This window comes from Opisthorchis viverrini (genome assembly GCF_000715545.1).
Source record: "Opisthorchis viverrini unplaced genomic scaffold opera_v5_148, whole genome shotgun sequence".
NCBI lineage: Eukaryota > Metazoa > Platyhelminthes > Trematoda > Opisthorchiida > Opisthorchiidae > Opisthorchis > Opisthorchis viverrini.
The window spans coordinates 866,631-885,646 of NW_008751805.1; the positions used below are offsets into that span (position 1 = coordinate 866,631).

The 19,016-nt window shown below is 43.3% G+C and overlaps 2 protein-coding genes across 2 annotated transcripts in view; one reads left to right on the forward strand and one right to left on the reverse strand.

Annotated features, from left to right (window-relative positions):
• Nucleotides 1-19,016, reverse strand: part of T265_06860 (hypothetical protein) — a gene marked incomplete at both ends in the record, with an annotated part of 68,196 nt that overhangs the window by 33,826 nt on the left and 15,354 nt on the right. Inside the window, one exon of the mRNA XM_009172242.1 lies at nucleotides 6,718-6,906. Within this exon, the coding sequence (XP_009170506.1) occupies nucleotides 6,718-6,906 (189 nt within the window). The remainder of the gene's footprint in view (nucleotides 1-6,717; nucleotides 6,907-19,016) is intronic.
• Nucleotides 7,153-19,016, forward strand: part of T265_06861 (hypothetical protein) — a gene marked incomplete at both ends in the record, with an annotated part of 29,993 nt that continues 18,129 nt past the window's right edge. Inside the window, 2 exons of the mRNA XM_009172243.1 lie at nucleotides 7,153-7,223; nucleotides 10,760-10,811. Of these exons, the coding sequence (XP_009170507.1) occupies nucleotides 7,153-7,223; nucleotides 10,760-10,811 (123 nt within the window). The remainder of the gene's footprint in view (nucleotides 7,224-10,759; nucleotides 10,812-19,016) is intronic.

A 19,016-nucleotide genomic window follows, 5' to 3' on the forward strand; every position in this document is an offset into this window, starting at 1 on the left:
CATCAACAGCATGACATCAGTGTTCAAAACCGATGCTTCACTGCCGTGCATGTATTGTGATATATCAAATATCGTAGTTACTGAAACATGAGGCAACCTGGTGCAGCACATTCAGTTGCTTGGGAACATCACAAACGATAGTTACTCTTTCGAAGAGTTACGTTTTCGAAGAGTTTTGGATTCCTCCGTCTTTTTATTGAAGCAGAGGTTCCTACGCACAATATACCACAAAGTTTAACGGCATTGGTAACCAGCATCATTGGAGAATAAATACTCCTATTCCTATATATAGGTATTCTTATTCCTATTTCTATAATATTCCTATAAAGCAACAGTTTAGTCGACTGAAGAACCAACTAGGTGTGATCAACAGTGGGGATAAGCCTGATCTGCCGGATGGCTGTTGGTGAAACACAACTCGTAGACCATGGCATTCGTTTCGGGTTGTTCACAGCTGTTAGTTAGGTATGTGACCTTGTACCACCATTACAATTGAGAGTTGCTCAAGGATTGCGCTTTAGAAAACCAATTCAGTTCAGTAAGAAAGTGTAAGAAATTCCAGCCAGCACTAAATCTCCTCTGAATTACCAGTGGACGGACCCTTAAAGCTAGCCTATTAGTCAGAGGACTCTCGATATTTCTACTAAAGCACTCATTCACAGTAAAACCCACGGTTTGGTTACCGTCGGGTCCTGCGTAGTGACGACAGAACTCAAACAACCTGACTACTTGTGAGTGGTTGCGGATTTACCTGAATTTTTCTCTTCCCTATCTGGGCACCACTGTCTAAAGTGAACCGACCAGAATCATCGCACTGTTCAGAGTGTGGCATAAAAGCCAAATCTGGCCACTCAAATGTAGTTTGCTGGCTCAATTAATAACTGTTCAAATTAAGAAACACCAAGGGTGCTGAGGTATGAAGGCAATTGTCAGCACCGACCAGTTGCACTGGTCATTATCGTTTCCCTAGATGGGAGCCCCGAGACGAGACATATCAATGGCTAGTGAAATTAACAGATATAAGCCAGTCCGCGCTCAATGGCACGCTTGAATCCAAGCTGTCACCTTCAATGCACTGATACCTACCCGGATTTCCCCAATGAATAGCCCAAAGAAACACCTGTATCCACGTGTCAGTTATATCAGCTACCAACTCCAGCGCATGGCTATCCAGTCTAGTTCCCCGGGTCATCGGCGAACGAAGCTGTAGTGGCTATAACAGCTTCACAAAGTGCACTTGGTCTTTTTTGCAGCTGAACATGGCAATACTATGTGGGTCACAGCATTGTCAGCTCCAAAATGGCTTAGCCTCTTTCTCCATGCACAGCTTATCAATGCATATAATAAAGCGTTTCTGGATTTTTTCTTTTGAATCGGCTTTGCATTGTAGCTATTCAGTATCTGTGCGAAGTACCAACTAGGGCAGATAGTTCTACAAGCTGAACTGATCGATACGAGAATTGCGAAACACGGACAATCGTGCCGATTCGCATGATCAAGCTAAGGACAACAAAATAACGAATACTTGAAGGATGGACATTCATTGTCCGGGAGAATGAAGACAGAAATATTTAATTCAATTATTAGCGAAGCACACTCGTTTACATATTAATTTGGTTTTACGAGAGTTTCATCTGGAACCCAGCTGGATCTCTCGTTTGTGATGTTTACAAGCAGCTGAATGTGCTGCACCAGGCCGCCTCATGTTTCAGTTGGCACGACATCCGAGATATCGCGAGACGTAGATGGACACAATACACCGGTCATAAGATTGTTGAAAACCTTTTGGAAGCCAGCGACCGGTCCCGCTCTTTTTGGGACTCATCAGGCACAGTCCCCGAGTTTCGATCAACCTTATATTCTACTTGAACTCAAATAGCAACAAATCAGCGAAATGCACTGATTTGCATGCCAATTTAGTTTTGACGGGATACTCACCCGGAAATCAGCTGAATCTCTCATTCATTCAAGAAGGGAGAAACCGGTTGTAGGCTGTCGAATGGTTTTCAGCAACCTGATGGGTAGCGTATTACGTCTATGAGTCATTTTTTGTTACGCTAACATATGGAACCTTCAGGCATCCGGGAGTGAATTTCAGAAGATTAACTTACTTCCTTTGAACGGAAAACTGTTCAAGGCTAGCTCGATGATAGAACGTCATCTGCTCCATACTCTCATCTGAGCACTACATCAGCCCTATTTTTCCACAGATCAAGAGACTCAAAAAGCTCAGAATTTGGATGGGCGGTAAGTCTGATAAATAGGACAACTCTTGGTCGTATATGGCGGCGAAAACTACCAGTTATCAAGTGCTCGTAGTCTATAAATCTCACGATTCAAGCAGTTAATTCTGTTGGCGCTGTCAAATACTTTGACGTTGGCTACTGAAAGACCAATGGAAAAACGCCGGTCATCGCTAAGAATGCTGTGTTTTTTATTGAAGGCAAAGCACCTAATGTGGGGGCTTGAACAAGTTTTTGCATGGTTCCAGACAAGCTGGGTAAGTTATTACGTCAAAGACTGCGTGCATCTAAGAACATTTGCTAAAGCGGGTTGCTTTCTCTTCTGACGAAATTCCTGCACCATTAAAAAAAAAGTAACACACGAATGCCATTAGTAACAATGTGAAAGACGATCGTTTTGGAAACGTAAACAAGTGGGAAACTGGGCAGAAAATCTTCTAGGTCTTGTTCTGTTTATTCCCCAAATGCCTTTGGTGTTCGAGCGCAATAGAGGGCGATATTGCGAAATCCAAACAGTGAAAGTTGGAAGCAATTTTTTCTTCCGAGTGCAGAAAACCCCACTTGGTAACGGGGTCAAAAGTGGATAAAATAGACTAATTATTTCAGGTGAACATGAACAGTTTGGATCCAGAAGGTGCTGTTTATCTGTGTAAGCTTCATTCTAGCATTATCAGTCCGAGGCGTAGTCGCCTCTCTTAACCAACCACTTGTAGTAGATAACTTGGGAGACATGACCACCCGTTATTAACATGTACGCCATGACCCAGTCCTGTGCCCAAGCGTTTAATCATAGACGTATTTGGCGTACACGAAAGATCCGTTGAGTCAGTTTGGCAGTCGATGAGGATGAAAGATAACGCCCCCAGAAAATGTTTTGTCTGTCTGAATCCATTTAGCGAGGACTTTCACGGTGGTTTAAGCTTATGCTGTGTAAAACTGACAGTGGATTATCAGAGTTGAGGTTTTTATAGCCGCGAGTAGGACCGACCAGACTGAGTCAGAAACCCGGAGAAATCCTGGTTATCGACCAAGAAGGCCGATGTGGACCTCATGGGATCAACTTTCATGTACCGGTTCGGCCCTTGGCACCACTCTGCACCGAGCTCACTATGGATAGCCCATCAATTTAAGGTACTGCTGGAGCCTTCACGCAGAACATGTTAACCGTAAAGTAAAGTAAGTAGACGGAATGAAAGGATAGCATGTGCACAGATTCGATATGTTGGATGATATCTGTTTGATCTCTCATCACCAGAGTCATTATCATTATCATTATCATTATCATCATCATCATCATCATAATCATCATCATCATCATCATCATCATCATCATCATCATCATCATCGACAGCATGACATCAGTGTTCAACACCGATGCTTCATTACCATACAGCCGTGATTTATTTGAAAGCCTTATTGTAAAGAAAAGAGTAAAGGTGGACGGAGAAGGGACTTAGTGCTAGCTTACCACAATCATTCCGAGGTGCCTATACCTCCAGACATTCACTCAGGCAATTTGGATAGAAATTGACAACAAGAACGCCACTGACATCCGTTGGCAGCCATATCTTGTTGTATCTCCAACCAGGCACAGTGAGGATCACGCGGTCCCCATCCTGGAAGGCGAGTAGCACCGACAGCACCCAAGCGTTTCGTGATTTCCTTCATACTCCTCTGACAAGTCAAGGGTTGCCCACTTCTCTGTTTATGCCACTTTCAGTTAGGCATGGAAAACAGCACTCTCTTCGGCAAACGATGGTTCGGCATACGCAACACATGTCCCAACCAACGCAGCTTCTGGTGCTGTACACATTCTTCAATGGAAGTGCCCGTTGCACAACCGAAAACGCAATTCCTAACTTCCTCGTTGCGGATTCACCGACACCAACCCACACGAGCTACGGTTCTGAGACAACGATTGTCGAACACCTGAAGACGTCTCAGTTCTGCTGCTCGAAGCTTGTCGCCCGCAACGATACTTTGCTCGGTCTAGATTTAGCACGACATGGGTAATATAAGTAACAAATATCCCGCCTTCTGTTCACTTATTGTGTAATTAACCCAAATAGCAGCGTAGGTCCTGTCTGTTTTGCTTACGCTTTCTACGTGTTTTGTGATCAAACAGGAATTCCTAAACTGTATAGCTCTTGTCAAATTTTTACATACACATACAAATACCTGCAACGTTCGTGTCAGTTGGTTTTGACCGGTACGCTCGTCTCTAATACAGCTGCAAGATTCTGAGTTCCAGCCTTACTCATCTCGAATCCTTTATGGTTCACACAGTAATGCAGCACTTGCTATTTGGGTAAAAGCACTGAAATTTTTAGACTTATTCACCAGTCTACAATCGTATCGACCGGAAAACGGTTTCGAATCGATTTGCCCAATGTCCCAATTTTAGGCCACTAGGATTTCTGGTCACGTAGTCACTGTTCTTCAGTCAGTCGCGTTAACTGAGTTAGAAGACATTGCAATACATGTTGTCTCCTAGACCACGTTTGAAAACAGGCATATTCAAAAGAATAAAAATTACTTGGCAAAGTTGCGTGGAGAAGAGAGCTGCGTTTGAAAAATAATGGGGGAATTTCGCGAATAAAATCCCGCATAAAATTCATTTGAGGCACAAGCATGGCCAGCTACCGGTTCGAAACTGACGGTCATTTGTCGATCCCCAACAACGACAAAAGACCTCACCTACCTGACCTTCAAGGCATTCAAACGTAGACTTTTTGTGTGCAAAGACTCGCCAGCAAAGTGTTCTCGGCTATTCTCAGTGAACATAGTTTGGTGGATGCTCAAAGAAACAGGATTTACATAATATTCACATAATATTACCAACCAAGACAGTGAACATAAGCCTGCCTTCGTGTTTTGACTGGCGGTTATCGATTTGCACTTATACAACCACATTCTATTGACACTAGTTCCTCATTTAGTTCACACTTCAGAAAAACGGTGAAGCTCGTTTTCATTTACCTGCACTGTTCAGCAAAATTACATATTTTATATGATGCCCGGAATCTTGAATCTGGTCATGTGACGCGAGTATTAGCGCTGACGATCCATGAGACTGTGGTGACCACTCTCCCCGATTGGCGCGTTTAAACTCTGCGCACATTTGAGTTTTGCAACTTGTGCCGAGTGAAATTGGTTACCACAAATAGAGGTGACTTTTCGTTCATGAATCCACCTTGTGCGGGAACCGCATGTGACACTTCCGAGGTTGTGACTGAAATCTAGGCGGATAGTGGAGCCCAAGTGCTGAGAGAAATCGACCTAATAAATGGGTTTTCCATTGAGGTTGAGCAGTTCAAACGGTCAGTGGTGGCCAACACAATGATTCACACATGCAAACATAGTAGATCGGCGACCAGAGGGAACGCGTCATTGCAAAAGTGGAAAATATGTAGGTGATCAATGATATCCTTACCAAGCATCAGAGTCTAAAACAAAAACCTTTCACTCTTCTCTCCTTATACGTAAGAGAATGTGACTCAATTCTGCGAGCAGGAATGTCACCAAGATGGACTAAAAGTAATCTATGTAAAATTAAAATCACCTGAGTTAAGCCGAATTAAGCGTGTGCTGTGAAACTTGTCGCGACGTGAGTATTTGGTCAATGCAACTTCATGCTTGAGTGAAGCTCACCTTCCCCCCTAATTTGGTGAAATATGTGGTTTTCTCACTACTTCAAGACATTGGTAGTATGATAAGGATTTTGGCTTATTAGTTTGCAAATGATAAAACAGAACAGCCCAGCTCATAATATCAGAACCAACATAAGGTTGACGGAAATTCGGGGACCACGCCGACCTGATGAGCCCCAAGAAGGGCGAAACCGGTCATGGGCTGTCGACGAATTTTCAGCAAACTTGCGAGTAGTGCCTTACAGGCCTGTTCTCCTTCATTGAACAGTGCGACGCCCCACATGCAGCAGAACAACGTCTAAAGCGATTCACACATTGCCGGTAAACGGGATTTTCGCCAGGGTATCACATTCCTCCAAGGTCTTCGGCTTTTTAGAAATCCTATAACCTCCACTGGTCAACTCTGGCTACGATCGATGATGTATGGATTGAGGGTAGTTTTGAGTTTGACGAGTAGTTGGTAGTTGAGAGGTGTTCGAGTTGTAAGTTGAGGTGATCACTTCATTGCTAGATGACTTTGGTCATGGTAAAGTTTATTAACCCGATGATTCAGAATAAGTATGAGACATCTGTTAACTGATTCTCAATCTCCTGGCATAGACTGATGAAACATCAGAAGTCTGAGGTCGACCAACAATCGACTTACCTTGTGAGAACCCGCAGATTCTCACGTGTAATCCGATTCTAAGGCGGATGTAATCGTTTGGTGTGGAACAGATAAGACCTTAAGGGATTCTGAATGCATGTAATATGAGGGTAAGGTTCATACAAATATCACCAATGTCTTCCGAATGAATCCAGCGGGGAAATGAACTCAAACTAACCAGTTTGCGAATCATTTTTCTTGCTCTCGTTTTCCAGAGCTTCTTTTGGTGTGAGCATGTACTTTCTTGCATCAGCCTCCTCGGGACCCAGCAGCTCAAAGTTGCTTTCCGCACCAGTGTCCTGCGTGAAGTCATAGATCTCTGACCAGTTACAATTGAATATACTGAGACCAGCTGACTTGAACTGAGCTGTTAGAGAATAGATAGGGGAGGACAAGTAACGTAGGTTGTTATGTGCGTAAAACAGAACAGACCAGCTCTTAATATCAGAACCAACATAAGACTGACGGAAATTTGGGGACCACGCCTACCTGATGAGCCTCAAGAAGGGCAAAACCAGTCGTGGGCTGTCGAGGAGTTTTCAGCAACCTTACGAGTAGTGCATTGCAAAATATATATGTATCGTGATATTTCGAATATCGTGGCGACTGAAACATGAGGCTGTCTGGTGCAGCACATTCAGTTGCCTGGAAACATCACAAACGAGAGATTCAGCTGGGTTCCAGGTGAGTCTCTCGAAAGAGCAAATTAGTTTGCAAATGAGTGTATATTCGCTAAGTTCGTGCAATTTGGCTTCAAGTAGAACATAAGGTTGACGGAAACTCGGGGACCGCGCCTACCTACCCCAAGAAGGAGGAAACCGTTCGTGGGCTGTCGAAGAATTTTCAACAACCTTATGAGTAGCGTATTACGTCTATACATCTGGTTCTTAGTTTCACTTGTTCAAAAATGTACTAATGAAAAGGATATTGATACAGAAAACTCTGTTCCGGATACAGCACAGCTTTGAGAATACTGTTTCTAATCATCAGCTTTGGGAACGAAAGATATCATTGTTGGGATATTAGTAGCACACTATCACAAAAGCTACTTTTCAGAACATGTCGTGGGTAAACTTTTCAAAGGAAAAAGGCTCCCAAATTTTTCCCAAAACGATGACTACTCAGCCGGTCCCAAGCGTTTCCCAGCTGGTTGAAGGTTTCCCACTGTTTATTTCATCTGAGAGTCAAGAGCAGCTTTGCGGCTAGTGTTGGATAATTTTTGCTCCTGGTTGCCACGGCAACTATTGTGTCCATTGTCAGCCTGAAATCGATTTTAAGAGCTGAATTCTCATGTCGGAAACTATGGTTAGGTTTGTTGTTACGGGAAAGACCAGCCGTGGTGCATAAACAAGGTCGTTTGGATAAAAATAAAAGGGCATTGGGATTTTCATCGCTCTAGATACGTGCTGAACGTGACAGTGAAACAATGAACCAGAAATTGGGGACGATACGTGTGATTGGAGAATAACAGCGTTTTAATTCTTTTACACCTTGCAACGAAGCGAAATTGGGATGACGCTAGGTAAAATTATGAATGGCGTCCAGATTGGCTGGCTGAGTGTCTGGAGGTGTGGGCACCTTGAAATGAGTGTGGTCAGCTAGGACTCTGTCCCTTCCCCTATCCACCTTTATTCTTCTGTTCACAATAAGGCTTTTAAATAAATCATGGTTGTACGGCAGTGAAAAATCGGTGTTAAACACTGATGTCATGCTGTGGATGGTGCTCCGACCATATAAGGTGACCTAAGTATTCAACCAAATCGCAACAGTCAATCGCTATCCTGGCCTTTTCTCAAAGAGCTGACTCTTCGATATCTCCATGGGTTTCTCTCAGACTCTCCCTCGCCCTGCTCTTCAACCCATATTGTCATTACTCCGCTTATTCTGAAAATCGTACTTTTAAATCATCGGCAACGTGATAGTTGCTCACGCTGTAAGTATGCATTTTTTGCCGTTTCATTTAGGGCCTAATTGCGTGTTGTAGAGTTTTAGTGGGAAGGAAATGAACACCATGCTAGTGAGTCATGAGCGGCTGAGAAGCAACATCGTCAATTTTCATCCAGCCGTGAAAACAAAAACTAAGCCAAGAATGGTTTGTTAGTTTACTAGACGAAGTCTCATGGAGTCTAATATGGTTTTCTATTTCACAAAGAGTACTTATTTTTCTAGTGGTCGGAAGATTTTAGGGGTTAATTCCCAAACTTCGCTCCGTGGATTTAAGGCGAGGAAAAACAAAGAGAGTTCGACCAAATTCTACGAATGACGCGTAGTTCATTGTACATCTGAACCACCTAGCGTGATTTCTGGTTACTGATGCGGTGGGATAGAGTAGTCGGCAGAACAGAAGTGAACTACTATAGAAGAAACTACAGCTCTTCTCCCATCTTGACGTTCCCTGTGGACGGAACGTGCAAGAAGACAGATCTCAAATATTCAAAGGAAAGGAAACTCAGTGACTTGTATTCTTCAACTGTGGAGGAAAATGTGGCTGTCAAGAGGCCAAGAGTTCAAAAGCGGGAAAATAGCAGCCCAGTCTCGATAAGTTCGCATTAAAAATAACTCAAAAACGGGCAAAGAAGATCTCCTTCAAGCCATCAGGGCAGTTCGGAGTTTTCATCATTTCAGCGCCTAGTTGAGGATTCCACAAACTCTCGGTTTCCTAGAGGATGAGAGGGAAGAAACGTAAAGATGCCGCTCTATGCCAATGATCCATATTCACCAATCGATCCCTATGTCAAACTGCTGGCGCTACCAGTGCAACGGTGATACTACCGATGAGGGAGGCATGCGAGTAGTATGTTTTGTTCTTGTAAATTCGCTTTGCGTCTCTTGAAAAAGGAGGTCTGTTGCGGAATTTGTGGAGTCGCTTTGTAGCATCGGCTTGAATTTGAGCAATGAATGACTGGAGTCAACGAATGTCCAGGAAAGTTCAAGAAGACGCGTTCAGGAGAAGATGGATGTCCAGTTTTGTAAATAAGATGTAAATGAGAGTCTTGCTTCCCTGTCCAATAGTCTGTAACTGGTCAGTTGGCATTTTCTATTAACTCCTCAGCGAAGGCCTTCTTCCTCTCACGAGTAGTATTGGTAGAACTATCCGCGGCACACACGAACGATGTTCAACTTGGGTTCTTTCACTCAGCGAATAGCTTTCTACAAAGTGCATGATGTTTCTGGTTACAACATGTAACGTGGATGAGAAAAAGGATCAAATATGAGGAACCTAACAAACCACACACGAGAAGGCGGGTTATACTTATTTGTTGGAAACAGTCCTCTTACTGTTCCAGCAACAGCCCCGTTAGATGGAGTATGTAAGTCGCATGGGAGCAGCTGATGACGTGTTTTTCATCCCAATTACCGTCAGTTACTTGTGTCAGTTACAAGTTTGCAACATTCACTCCGGTCACAGTGATAAAATCCCACCATCTTATTCTGAAAAAAGTTATGCGAAACATTCGGAAACGGCTGAATTGTTCGGTAGTCCTTCGCAGAGGGTGTTGTTGTTAGCCATTTCTTCAACTGACAATGGAAGCTCTCCCTCATATTGGAAAATGGTGTGTTCATCTCTGTCGAATTTTGGTACTCGGGAAAGTCTATTTGCACGCAATGTCGAATGGAATAGCAACAAATGCCTCAAGATATCTCATCGGACAAGCTGTGGAGTTTTTTTGGCAAAGCTGAACAAACACACAAATAGTCCGAAGAAAGTTCTGTACTGTTTGTAAGGAAGAAAAAACAAAATGTCTTTATTGTCGGCCCAAACAGGAACACGTATCCAGAGTAGTAGGTGGCAAAAGGGACACATCGGAGACTGTCTAACAGTGCCGTTCTACAACATGCACAATAAACCCAGTGTTTGATCAGCTTTGATTCATTCCTCAGTCAATACTGAGTAGACTATAAAGCGCCACATGTAAATATTTCACTGCACGTCAGATTCAGACCATGCCACAAGGCTGACTGTCACGAACCCTTTGTTTTCTCATTCCCTTGAGCCACTGAGCAGTTTGTATCCCACTAACTCATCCTCAGCAGGCACTACTCTCAAACGGCCGACTGTATGTTCATAAAAGGAAGTATTCTACCAATTCAAACAAGCCCAGCACCAAGTTGGTGTGAAGCAGAGTGATTGAGAGATGTGAAGTGCAGATCAGTAACTCTTCTGGTCCAAAACCCGTGCTGTGCACTTATTCTGGATTTCTGAATTTCTCTCAGTATAGCGCAAGGGCGGTCGTGGCTGCCGCAGTTTCGTCCGCCGTTGATTGGGAGGGGGTAGGTAGCTGCGCATTGCAGGTGAGAGATGATAAATTGGTGCACAAATCTAGCACTCTCAGTGGGCTGTCAAGTGGGGGGATTGGGAATGGAGCTATGCAGTGAAGGCAATAGCTTGGATGCACGGGCGCCATTGGGGGCGCGACTGGGCCACGTCTGACAATGTCTCTAACCATTGATGTGGCCCGTCTCGGGGTCCCCATCCAGGAAGACGGCAATGACCAGCGCAGCTGAGTTTGCTGGTAATGGCTTTCACAACTCACTGCCAAGTCATCGTGTGACCGCCTCTGGCTCTCTTCCACCCTTCACGTGGTTGTGCGAAAAGAGCCCTATCGAATACCATTTGTGTAAATTCAGCATTGCTGATCGGGTGTTCCCACCAGATTCGGGCAATGTTCCGAAGACATCGATGGTCAACCACTGAAAGTCTTTATCCGTCCTCGGCGCTCAGCGGCCAGGTTTCTGACCGTATAGTAATATGGAGCGCACCGCAGTATTTCGGTGCTCTCCGCTCAGTACTCTTGGGGTGCACACTCATGATGATTTCCAAAAAGGATGAAACTGTTCTGCGGTAGTTGTTCATACTGTCGATTTACCGAGATCTTCGGTGGTCTTCACTGACAAACACTCTATGAAAATGTGTTTTTCAAACTGTGTGGTGCTTAATTAGATGAACTTCTAGCCTCGCATATCTGGCAGCCCATTTGGGATCATACACGTGGGACTCAGCTCACTCTACGGGGGACATATTCAAATGAACACGAGCGATAGAGTTTACAACCAAGGTAAATTTCCTCATTGGCAAGGCACGTGTCCCATTGTTGGTTTACATAATGTCCAGACAAAATCAATCATACTGTCACGTAATCTGAAACGTACTCGACTGCTTCCGCAGCCTAGGTAAACCAACAGAGTTGAATTGCTGTCTCTAAATCACGTGGTTTGTGCTCATTGAGCGTAACTCATTTGAAAATAAAATGTATGTGGCTTCTTTCATGAATCTAAAACTAGTACTTTTACGGGAGAGTCGTAGCTGTCATGCTGTCGTTGATGATGATGATGATGAAGTACACCTTCCAGTGTTTAAAAAGTGCTCAGTCGCTACGAGGACACATTAGGAGGCTGTATCAGATTCGATGCTTGCTACGGTTTCAACCATCACCCTCTGTCTGTCTCTGAAACAAGCAACCTAAGTGTACATAGTACGACCAAAAAGTTATAAGACTCAAGTGGAACCGAACTTCTGATCTACCGCCTACTGAGAGGCATTTTCACGCCATTTCACAGTGCCACTATTCAGTGTACCAGCAGCCCATGAATGTCACAGCCACGTGGTGAGTGCACCACGTGACTTCCACAATAGAACAGGTATAAATTTCGTTGTGGAAACCACCGAACCTGGCGACTGTTGTCACGGTTTACCAGGGATCTCAGGGACACATTTTAGAACATGAAGATATAAGGCTAATTTACACTCATCGCTTTGCCGTATCTGCGGCACTAGCTCAGATCAGAATGGAAGAAAAGAGGGAAGCTAAGGGTGACAGCAAGTTGAGTATAAAATGCCTCTCCTCTCTCTCTCCCTCGATCACTTGTTACATCAAGCGATTGTATTTTTCGTCGACTTCCAACGGTTTATACCTAAGACAGAAAAAATAGTTCAATAAATCTAGGAACGAGAAAGTTCAATGATAGTGTTTATCCAGCATTACGACCAGCATTCTTGACTGATCAGGATGACCAGAACGGTCAACGGGTCACCATCCATTGTCCACATGTTCACATTTGTGATTACACGTGAACATCCAATATCTGGTCTGAGGGTCATCCACACCCAGTTTCTATATCATGTGACCTCAGTGCAGACTCTTAGAGTGAGAAGAAACATGCTTTGCTAACCGCTTTCAATCTGAGCTAACCCTAGCCACGTGATCAGAGAGGTAAGGAACTAAATGAAATTCAGTCAAATCGAAAGTGCACCTAAACTTTCACCCGAACCACTTGTCAAAACCTTACTTCGTCCTTTTCGATCGACTGGTCGACCTAGGGAAATTGATCTAACCTAATTCAAGTTACCGAGTGTTGGCATCTACTGCTTGTCATATAAAAAGTCCAGTTGACCAGAACTGCTCTAGCAACCAGTTGCCCTACTTTTGTAGTCCGTCAACTGATAACTCAACTAACAACATGGTCTCAGTACCATCCACTCTCAGTTATCACACACCCAATCGCAAATGGCCAAAATCCTTCCAGGATAGGAAGTTGAACAAGTAAGCTTACTCAGTATCGGTCACTCTAACCCACGGGCTGGTATTCAACACAGTTAATACGGTACACTCTCAATTTATGCGTCCTCAGCGTTTAGGGCGTTCTCACCATCATTCGTCGGTGAATTTCTGTTCAAGACCTTCCACTTAGGCAAGTCCACAAATATTTATAATCAAATATTAAGGAATAACACTTGGGGGAGCGTTGTGAGTACATCCAACATAGTTGTTTTCGGTCATGAACGAATATATTACCATATCTATTGAATGGCTGCAACCTAGTCTTCTTCAGCGATGATTTATTTATGGATTTATGGAATTTGTTCATTTATGGATAATTTGTGGACTTATTTATGAAAAGAGTCACGAATGAATTAAAACCATAAATCTTCCCTGTGGCTTCAGGTCACAAAAAATTGCGATGACTCACGGAACTTCATCGTCAAGATATGTTTTTCTGTAAAGTTTCAAGTCACTTCCAGCCTTAAAACAGTCTCCGCAAAATGACCTTACAAACTAGCGGTTTAACAACCAAAAAAAAACTGAAATTAATGAAGTAATCTGTGAGCTTCCTCACAGAGTTGTCCTTGAATCATAACTCATTATAGTTTGCTCATGATCGACCTAAAGTGAACTATAGCCAAGCGGGAACAAAGCCAACATAATCAATGATAGCGCAGGCGTGAAACTTTCCGGGGAGACGAGTCTCACAATGATACTAATCACAGGTGCATCGGAATGAATCGATCGGCTGCAAGTGTTTTTTAAGCTTTGTTGTGACAACAAATGCTAACGTATCCTTACTCACGTGAACAATAGGCAACCGATTGTGAAACTTTGTTTCCGTTCCGAAAAATCTACGTCATCGAAGTTGGAATGAAGTTACTGTAGGTATGCAGCATAAATATAACTCATGGTTGGGTTAACGAGAACAAAGTAACTGGGGCTAGACTCACGTCTAGAATAGCCAGTCCTCCGTTTTGAGAAATTTTGATGGCTTCTGCGGAAATACCGTGGTGATTGCAAATGCAAGTATGTTCCTACATTGTGACCTAAACCGTCCCTGCCAGAGGACAAGACTAACGGCTACAGTATGGCTCATTCTAACGATAAGTGCCAGATTACGATACACCGCATGTTTTTTACTCTCCAGGAGTTACCATTTTCGACGGTCTTCTGAGTGGCCAGTGAAGAGGAGTACAACTCTACTTGAAAGCGCTGGTGGATAAGCAAGCCACTGCACTACTGACGACAGAATCAAGTAGCAAGTTCAAACAACAGGCGATCTATCAATGGAGTGAGAAAAATCGACATTAGGTTAACCAACGCTGCAATATTCAAATGTTTGGAGCTTCTGTGAAGAATTTCAATAAGCAATATTACCCAAAAGCTTTTCTGTTCTAGAAAAATTTCTATAAGGTTCGTTTTCATCAGATCTCGTCAACAAGGCATATTTGTATCGTGATTTGAATTACGGACCAATCACGTTCGAGCAAAGCATGTGATTGCTATCCCACCGGCGGAGTTGAATTATCACGTCTGAGCGGTGTGATTTATTTGCCTGAAGCGTGTAGCAGTGGCGCAATAACCTTGGTTTTGTCGACCGATTGATTCATCTGTCGGGAATTCCGAATCAAATAGAACGATGGCTATTTGAAACCCACTGGAAGGAGAGATCTTTGAACGAAAGCAGTAAATTCTACAATTTCAACAACCATCGACCATTTTAGCGGTTTGGCGTCTGAATTCAGGGACGGTCAAGAAAATATGTTTCCGAAATTAATACAAAGATTGAAAATCAGGTCCACTGCCTCCAACCCTTTGGCGTGGACCAAACAGATTAACTGAAGGAGGACCACCCAGACGGCTTACCTAATTAACAACTTCAATCGGACTAACTCTTCCAAAAAAGGGCGAAACCGGTCGTGGGCTGTTGATGGATTTTCAGCAACCTTATGAGTAGTACATTACAAAGATATAACTATTCCACAGTTTACTGTGATTCACTCGCACTCAGTTTAGAAGAAAGATTATTGTAAACAATCTGATTCACGTACAACCAGAGGAAACACAAAGGCCTTGATATTTTTGACATCCAGGAAGAAGTACTTCAATCTGTTTTACTACTTGGCATTTGACATGACTTGAGTTCCACAAATCCCACCGATTTTTAATGTCTGGAGAGTCGGGTGCTCGTTAATTTTTTAAGAAAGCTTTTTGTGGATGAATTTTCATTGTTCCAAACGGGACTGGGAGGTTGATCCCATGTATGAACGCAGTTTGTAAACAAATCAATCCTGTCTTCACAAAGCCACAATGTCACATTTGCTTCAAGTTGCTAAGTTTGTTCACTGGTTTGAACAAAATCCACCAGTCTATTTGGTAGAAGAAGTATTGTAAGAAAGAACAAGATACATACTTCAAATGGCAAACGGTTTTAAACACGTAGGGGAGCTCAAAGAAGGTTGGGCGAAAGATGGAAAGGCCTCTGATATGTATGACCACACCTCTAAGGAGACCAATCCATTCTGGTTCGTCAAAGTCTTGACGGAAACAGTATTGTAGTTCAAACAGGATGTTAACAAGTATCCATTATAGATCGTTTCCAGAAGTCTGTTGAACCACGTTTAGTTACGCACGAAATCCCAGAAGCGAAATCGTTCAAAGGGAACTTATCCCGAAAATGCGGTACTATAAATACGATAATAAAATAATCAAACTACACAAACCTCAAATCGTGGAACTACGCCGGTTTCTATACACCTGTTTAAGAACTATCAATTCCTAACGGGATCTCAGAGTTCACACCGAATCAATGCAGCGTGTTTACAAGATAGCGAAACCACGTATTGACTTAACCAACACGTCCGATGAAAAGGTCAAAGAAGGGTTTACGTTCAGGTCGAAAACAAGAAAGGTGGCAGTGACGCAAAACCAAAATAACAAAAACGGGGAATCGCGCTGTACGACACAGAAAATAGAAGAAAAGAAATCAAGATCAGTGTGTAGTAGACATAGTGGAGAAAAAGCTGAACGATGACAGTGGGTCATTTTGACTTCCTGTTCATGCTCAGCCTAAAAACATATGAAAGATTTCGGAGGCATTCGTCAGTAACTTTTACCAGAATGAATCACTTTGATACAGTTTTGGTTAAACTACTACGTACCTGGCTCAAAACTGGTGCCACAGAACTAACAAAATGATTACTCACACACAATGCTGGTCGGGGCCAGCCATGCAATATCAGGGCGTGATGTTCTCCAAAAAACGTCCATTTTGGTGTAAAATGCTTGCTATCAAATTTAATAGTTGTGTGAGTACCGGTAATATCTAGACTACCTAGCTTGCCACTCTTCGGTTCATGAGGCGTTTCTGATTATCCATTGACAAATCTTCAAAAACCATGAAATTAGAAAATGTGTAGATTTCCGAAGTGAACCTTTGAGGCTTCTCAAGTTCAGAACCGCCCTACCGGGACGGTTGCTTTTCTGACGGACAGTATAGTAGCTTCTTTCTCTACCTAGAATGGGTGCGTGGGTGCGGCTACTTGGGTCCCGTGTTAGGGGATACTTTAGTCAACTTCAGGTGAATATTTATGCGTCTGTTCAAAAAATAGTCACAACTATCGATTAAGACCAACGGCAGTACAGAAAGACCGTAACAGCCTCTAGGACATCAGGGCCCCAAACTAGCTTCACAGCGTCCCATCTAAGCAAATACTAATCCGGTCACCTCGTTCACAGTTTAGATCTGAATTTGACGTGATTCGGCACGTAGGTATGCCACTGTTTATGTTAGACCACAATCAGAGTCAGCTGACAAGCTACTCGGTGGCAACCAAGCTCGAGGACCATGCACAGAATGATGTTTTGGTGTACGTCACGAAACTGAAGCATGATTGCGCGATTCATCTATGTCATTAGACGAAAACTGCCGCGGGACATTCTGAAGTAGTTACTTAGATGGCCAACTTCGTCACCAGCTTCTCCTCACCGCTTGAAGTTAACTACATGAGACTGATACACAGGGGGATAAAATTTGACCCCGCACAGAACATACATCAGGCCAAACCCACCAGAAAAGTTAAGGTTACAAAATTGTTTCCGTTTAGAATCTCAAGAGATAAATACTTTTGAAAATCAGATTTTAAGTGCTATCCGGTAGCAATGAAGGAACCAATCTGTGTATCATGATTACTTAAGGACTTTTACGAGCTCAAAGTTAAAAGTAACCTCTGAGTGAATATTGGGCATAGGCTAATAATTTGTGAGTAGTTCATTCTTTCCTATATTTTCCCGCTGAATCGTTTTTTCAGAAATCTTTGGCATAACGGAGGGCTGAGGAATGACGTGAACGTACTAGGTCAGCATTTTAACGAGAGGTTTCTCCTTGCAGCATATAGTGTGGAACATCCAGAAGGCAACGCTATAACTCATGAGCAACGAAACAAAGGAATAGGGGCAGAAATGAAAGGGCCAAGTCTGGGAAGACATTGGCTGTTATCATCATCATCATCATCATCATCATCATCATCATCATCATCATCATCATCATCATCATCATCATCACTGACAGCATGACACCAGTGTCCAACACTGATGCTTCTTTGCCGTAGAACTATGATTCACTTGAAAGCCTTATTGTAAAGAAAAGAATAAAGGCGGATGGGAAAGGGACTTGGTGCTAGCTTATCACAATCATTCCAAGGTTACTACATTTCCAAATACTCATTAGGGCAATCTGGATAGAAACTGGCAACAAGAAAGCCACTAACGTCGGTTGATAGCCATATATTGCAGCGTCTCCAACCAGACAAAGTGGGGGTCACGCAGTCCCCATCCTGGAAGGCGAGTAGCACCGACAGCAATCAGACGTTTCGTGACCTCCTTCATACTCCTCTCCCAAGTCAAGAGTTGGCCACCTCTCTGTTTACGCCACTCTGAGTTGGGCATGTAAAACGGCACTCTCTTCGGCAAACGATGGATCGGTATACGCAACACATGTCCCAACCAACGCAGCTTCTGGTGCTGGACACATTCTTCAGTGGAAATACCCGTTACACGACTGAAAACGCACTTTTTAGCTTCCTCGTTACAGATTCGCCGACACCAACTCACACGAGCCATGGTTCTGAGCCAACGATTGTCGAGCGCTTGAAGACGTCTCAGTTCCGCTGCTCGAATAGGCTCGAATAGTCTCGAATAGTCTCGAATGCTGCTCGAATAGTCTCACAGCCGTACAACATTGACTGTATAGTTCGCGATCTGAGAACCTCAAGTAATTTTGTTTGTTTAATTTCAAACTTTCAAAAAATAGTTGCGCATATTTGATTTTGGTTAAACACAGCACTAGAGAGCGTTAAAGTGGTGCATAAACTCTCTTCTACAGGTGTTCCCGATGGGATTATGCTTTTTCTTCCTGGGTAGTAACTCTTTCCTGCCATGGAGCATAGACGGTCCAAAAAAGGTTTTTGTTGTTACTGATGAAGATTTGTTAATTATTGCACCGTACGAACTTACTGCTAGGGAACATTAACACCGGGTGAACTGGAGTCTAAACAATTGCTAGCCTCTCAAATTGTCTGGATAGTCCACATTAAACTCATGGGGTTTTTCCTTAAACGAGCTTCCATTAGGATGCCATTGGTACTCAAACTAATGATCTCTGCGTGGATTCGTTTCGGAGCAAACCACACTAAGATCCTTTTTACGATCGCATAGTAAATCTTAGGATTTTAATCCTGACAAACAGTTATACGTCTGATTCTGTCAACCTACAACGAAAGAGAGTCTAAGGTTATCTAAAAACAGTCTATGAGTGGTCATTCGTTGATGGTACCGAAACGGAGCCCGTGACCTGTGCCAATGCGCCTGGTTGGAAACTGTGCAACATATGGCTGCCAACCGCTGTCAGTGGCGGTCTTCTTGTCAGCTTCTA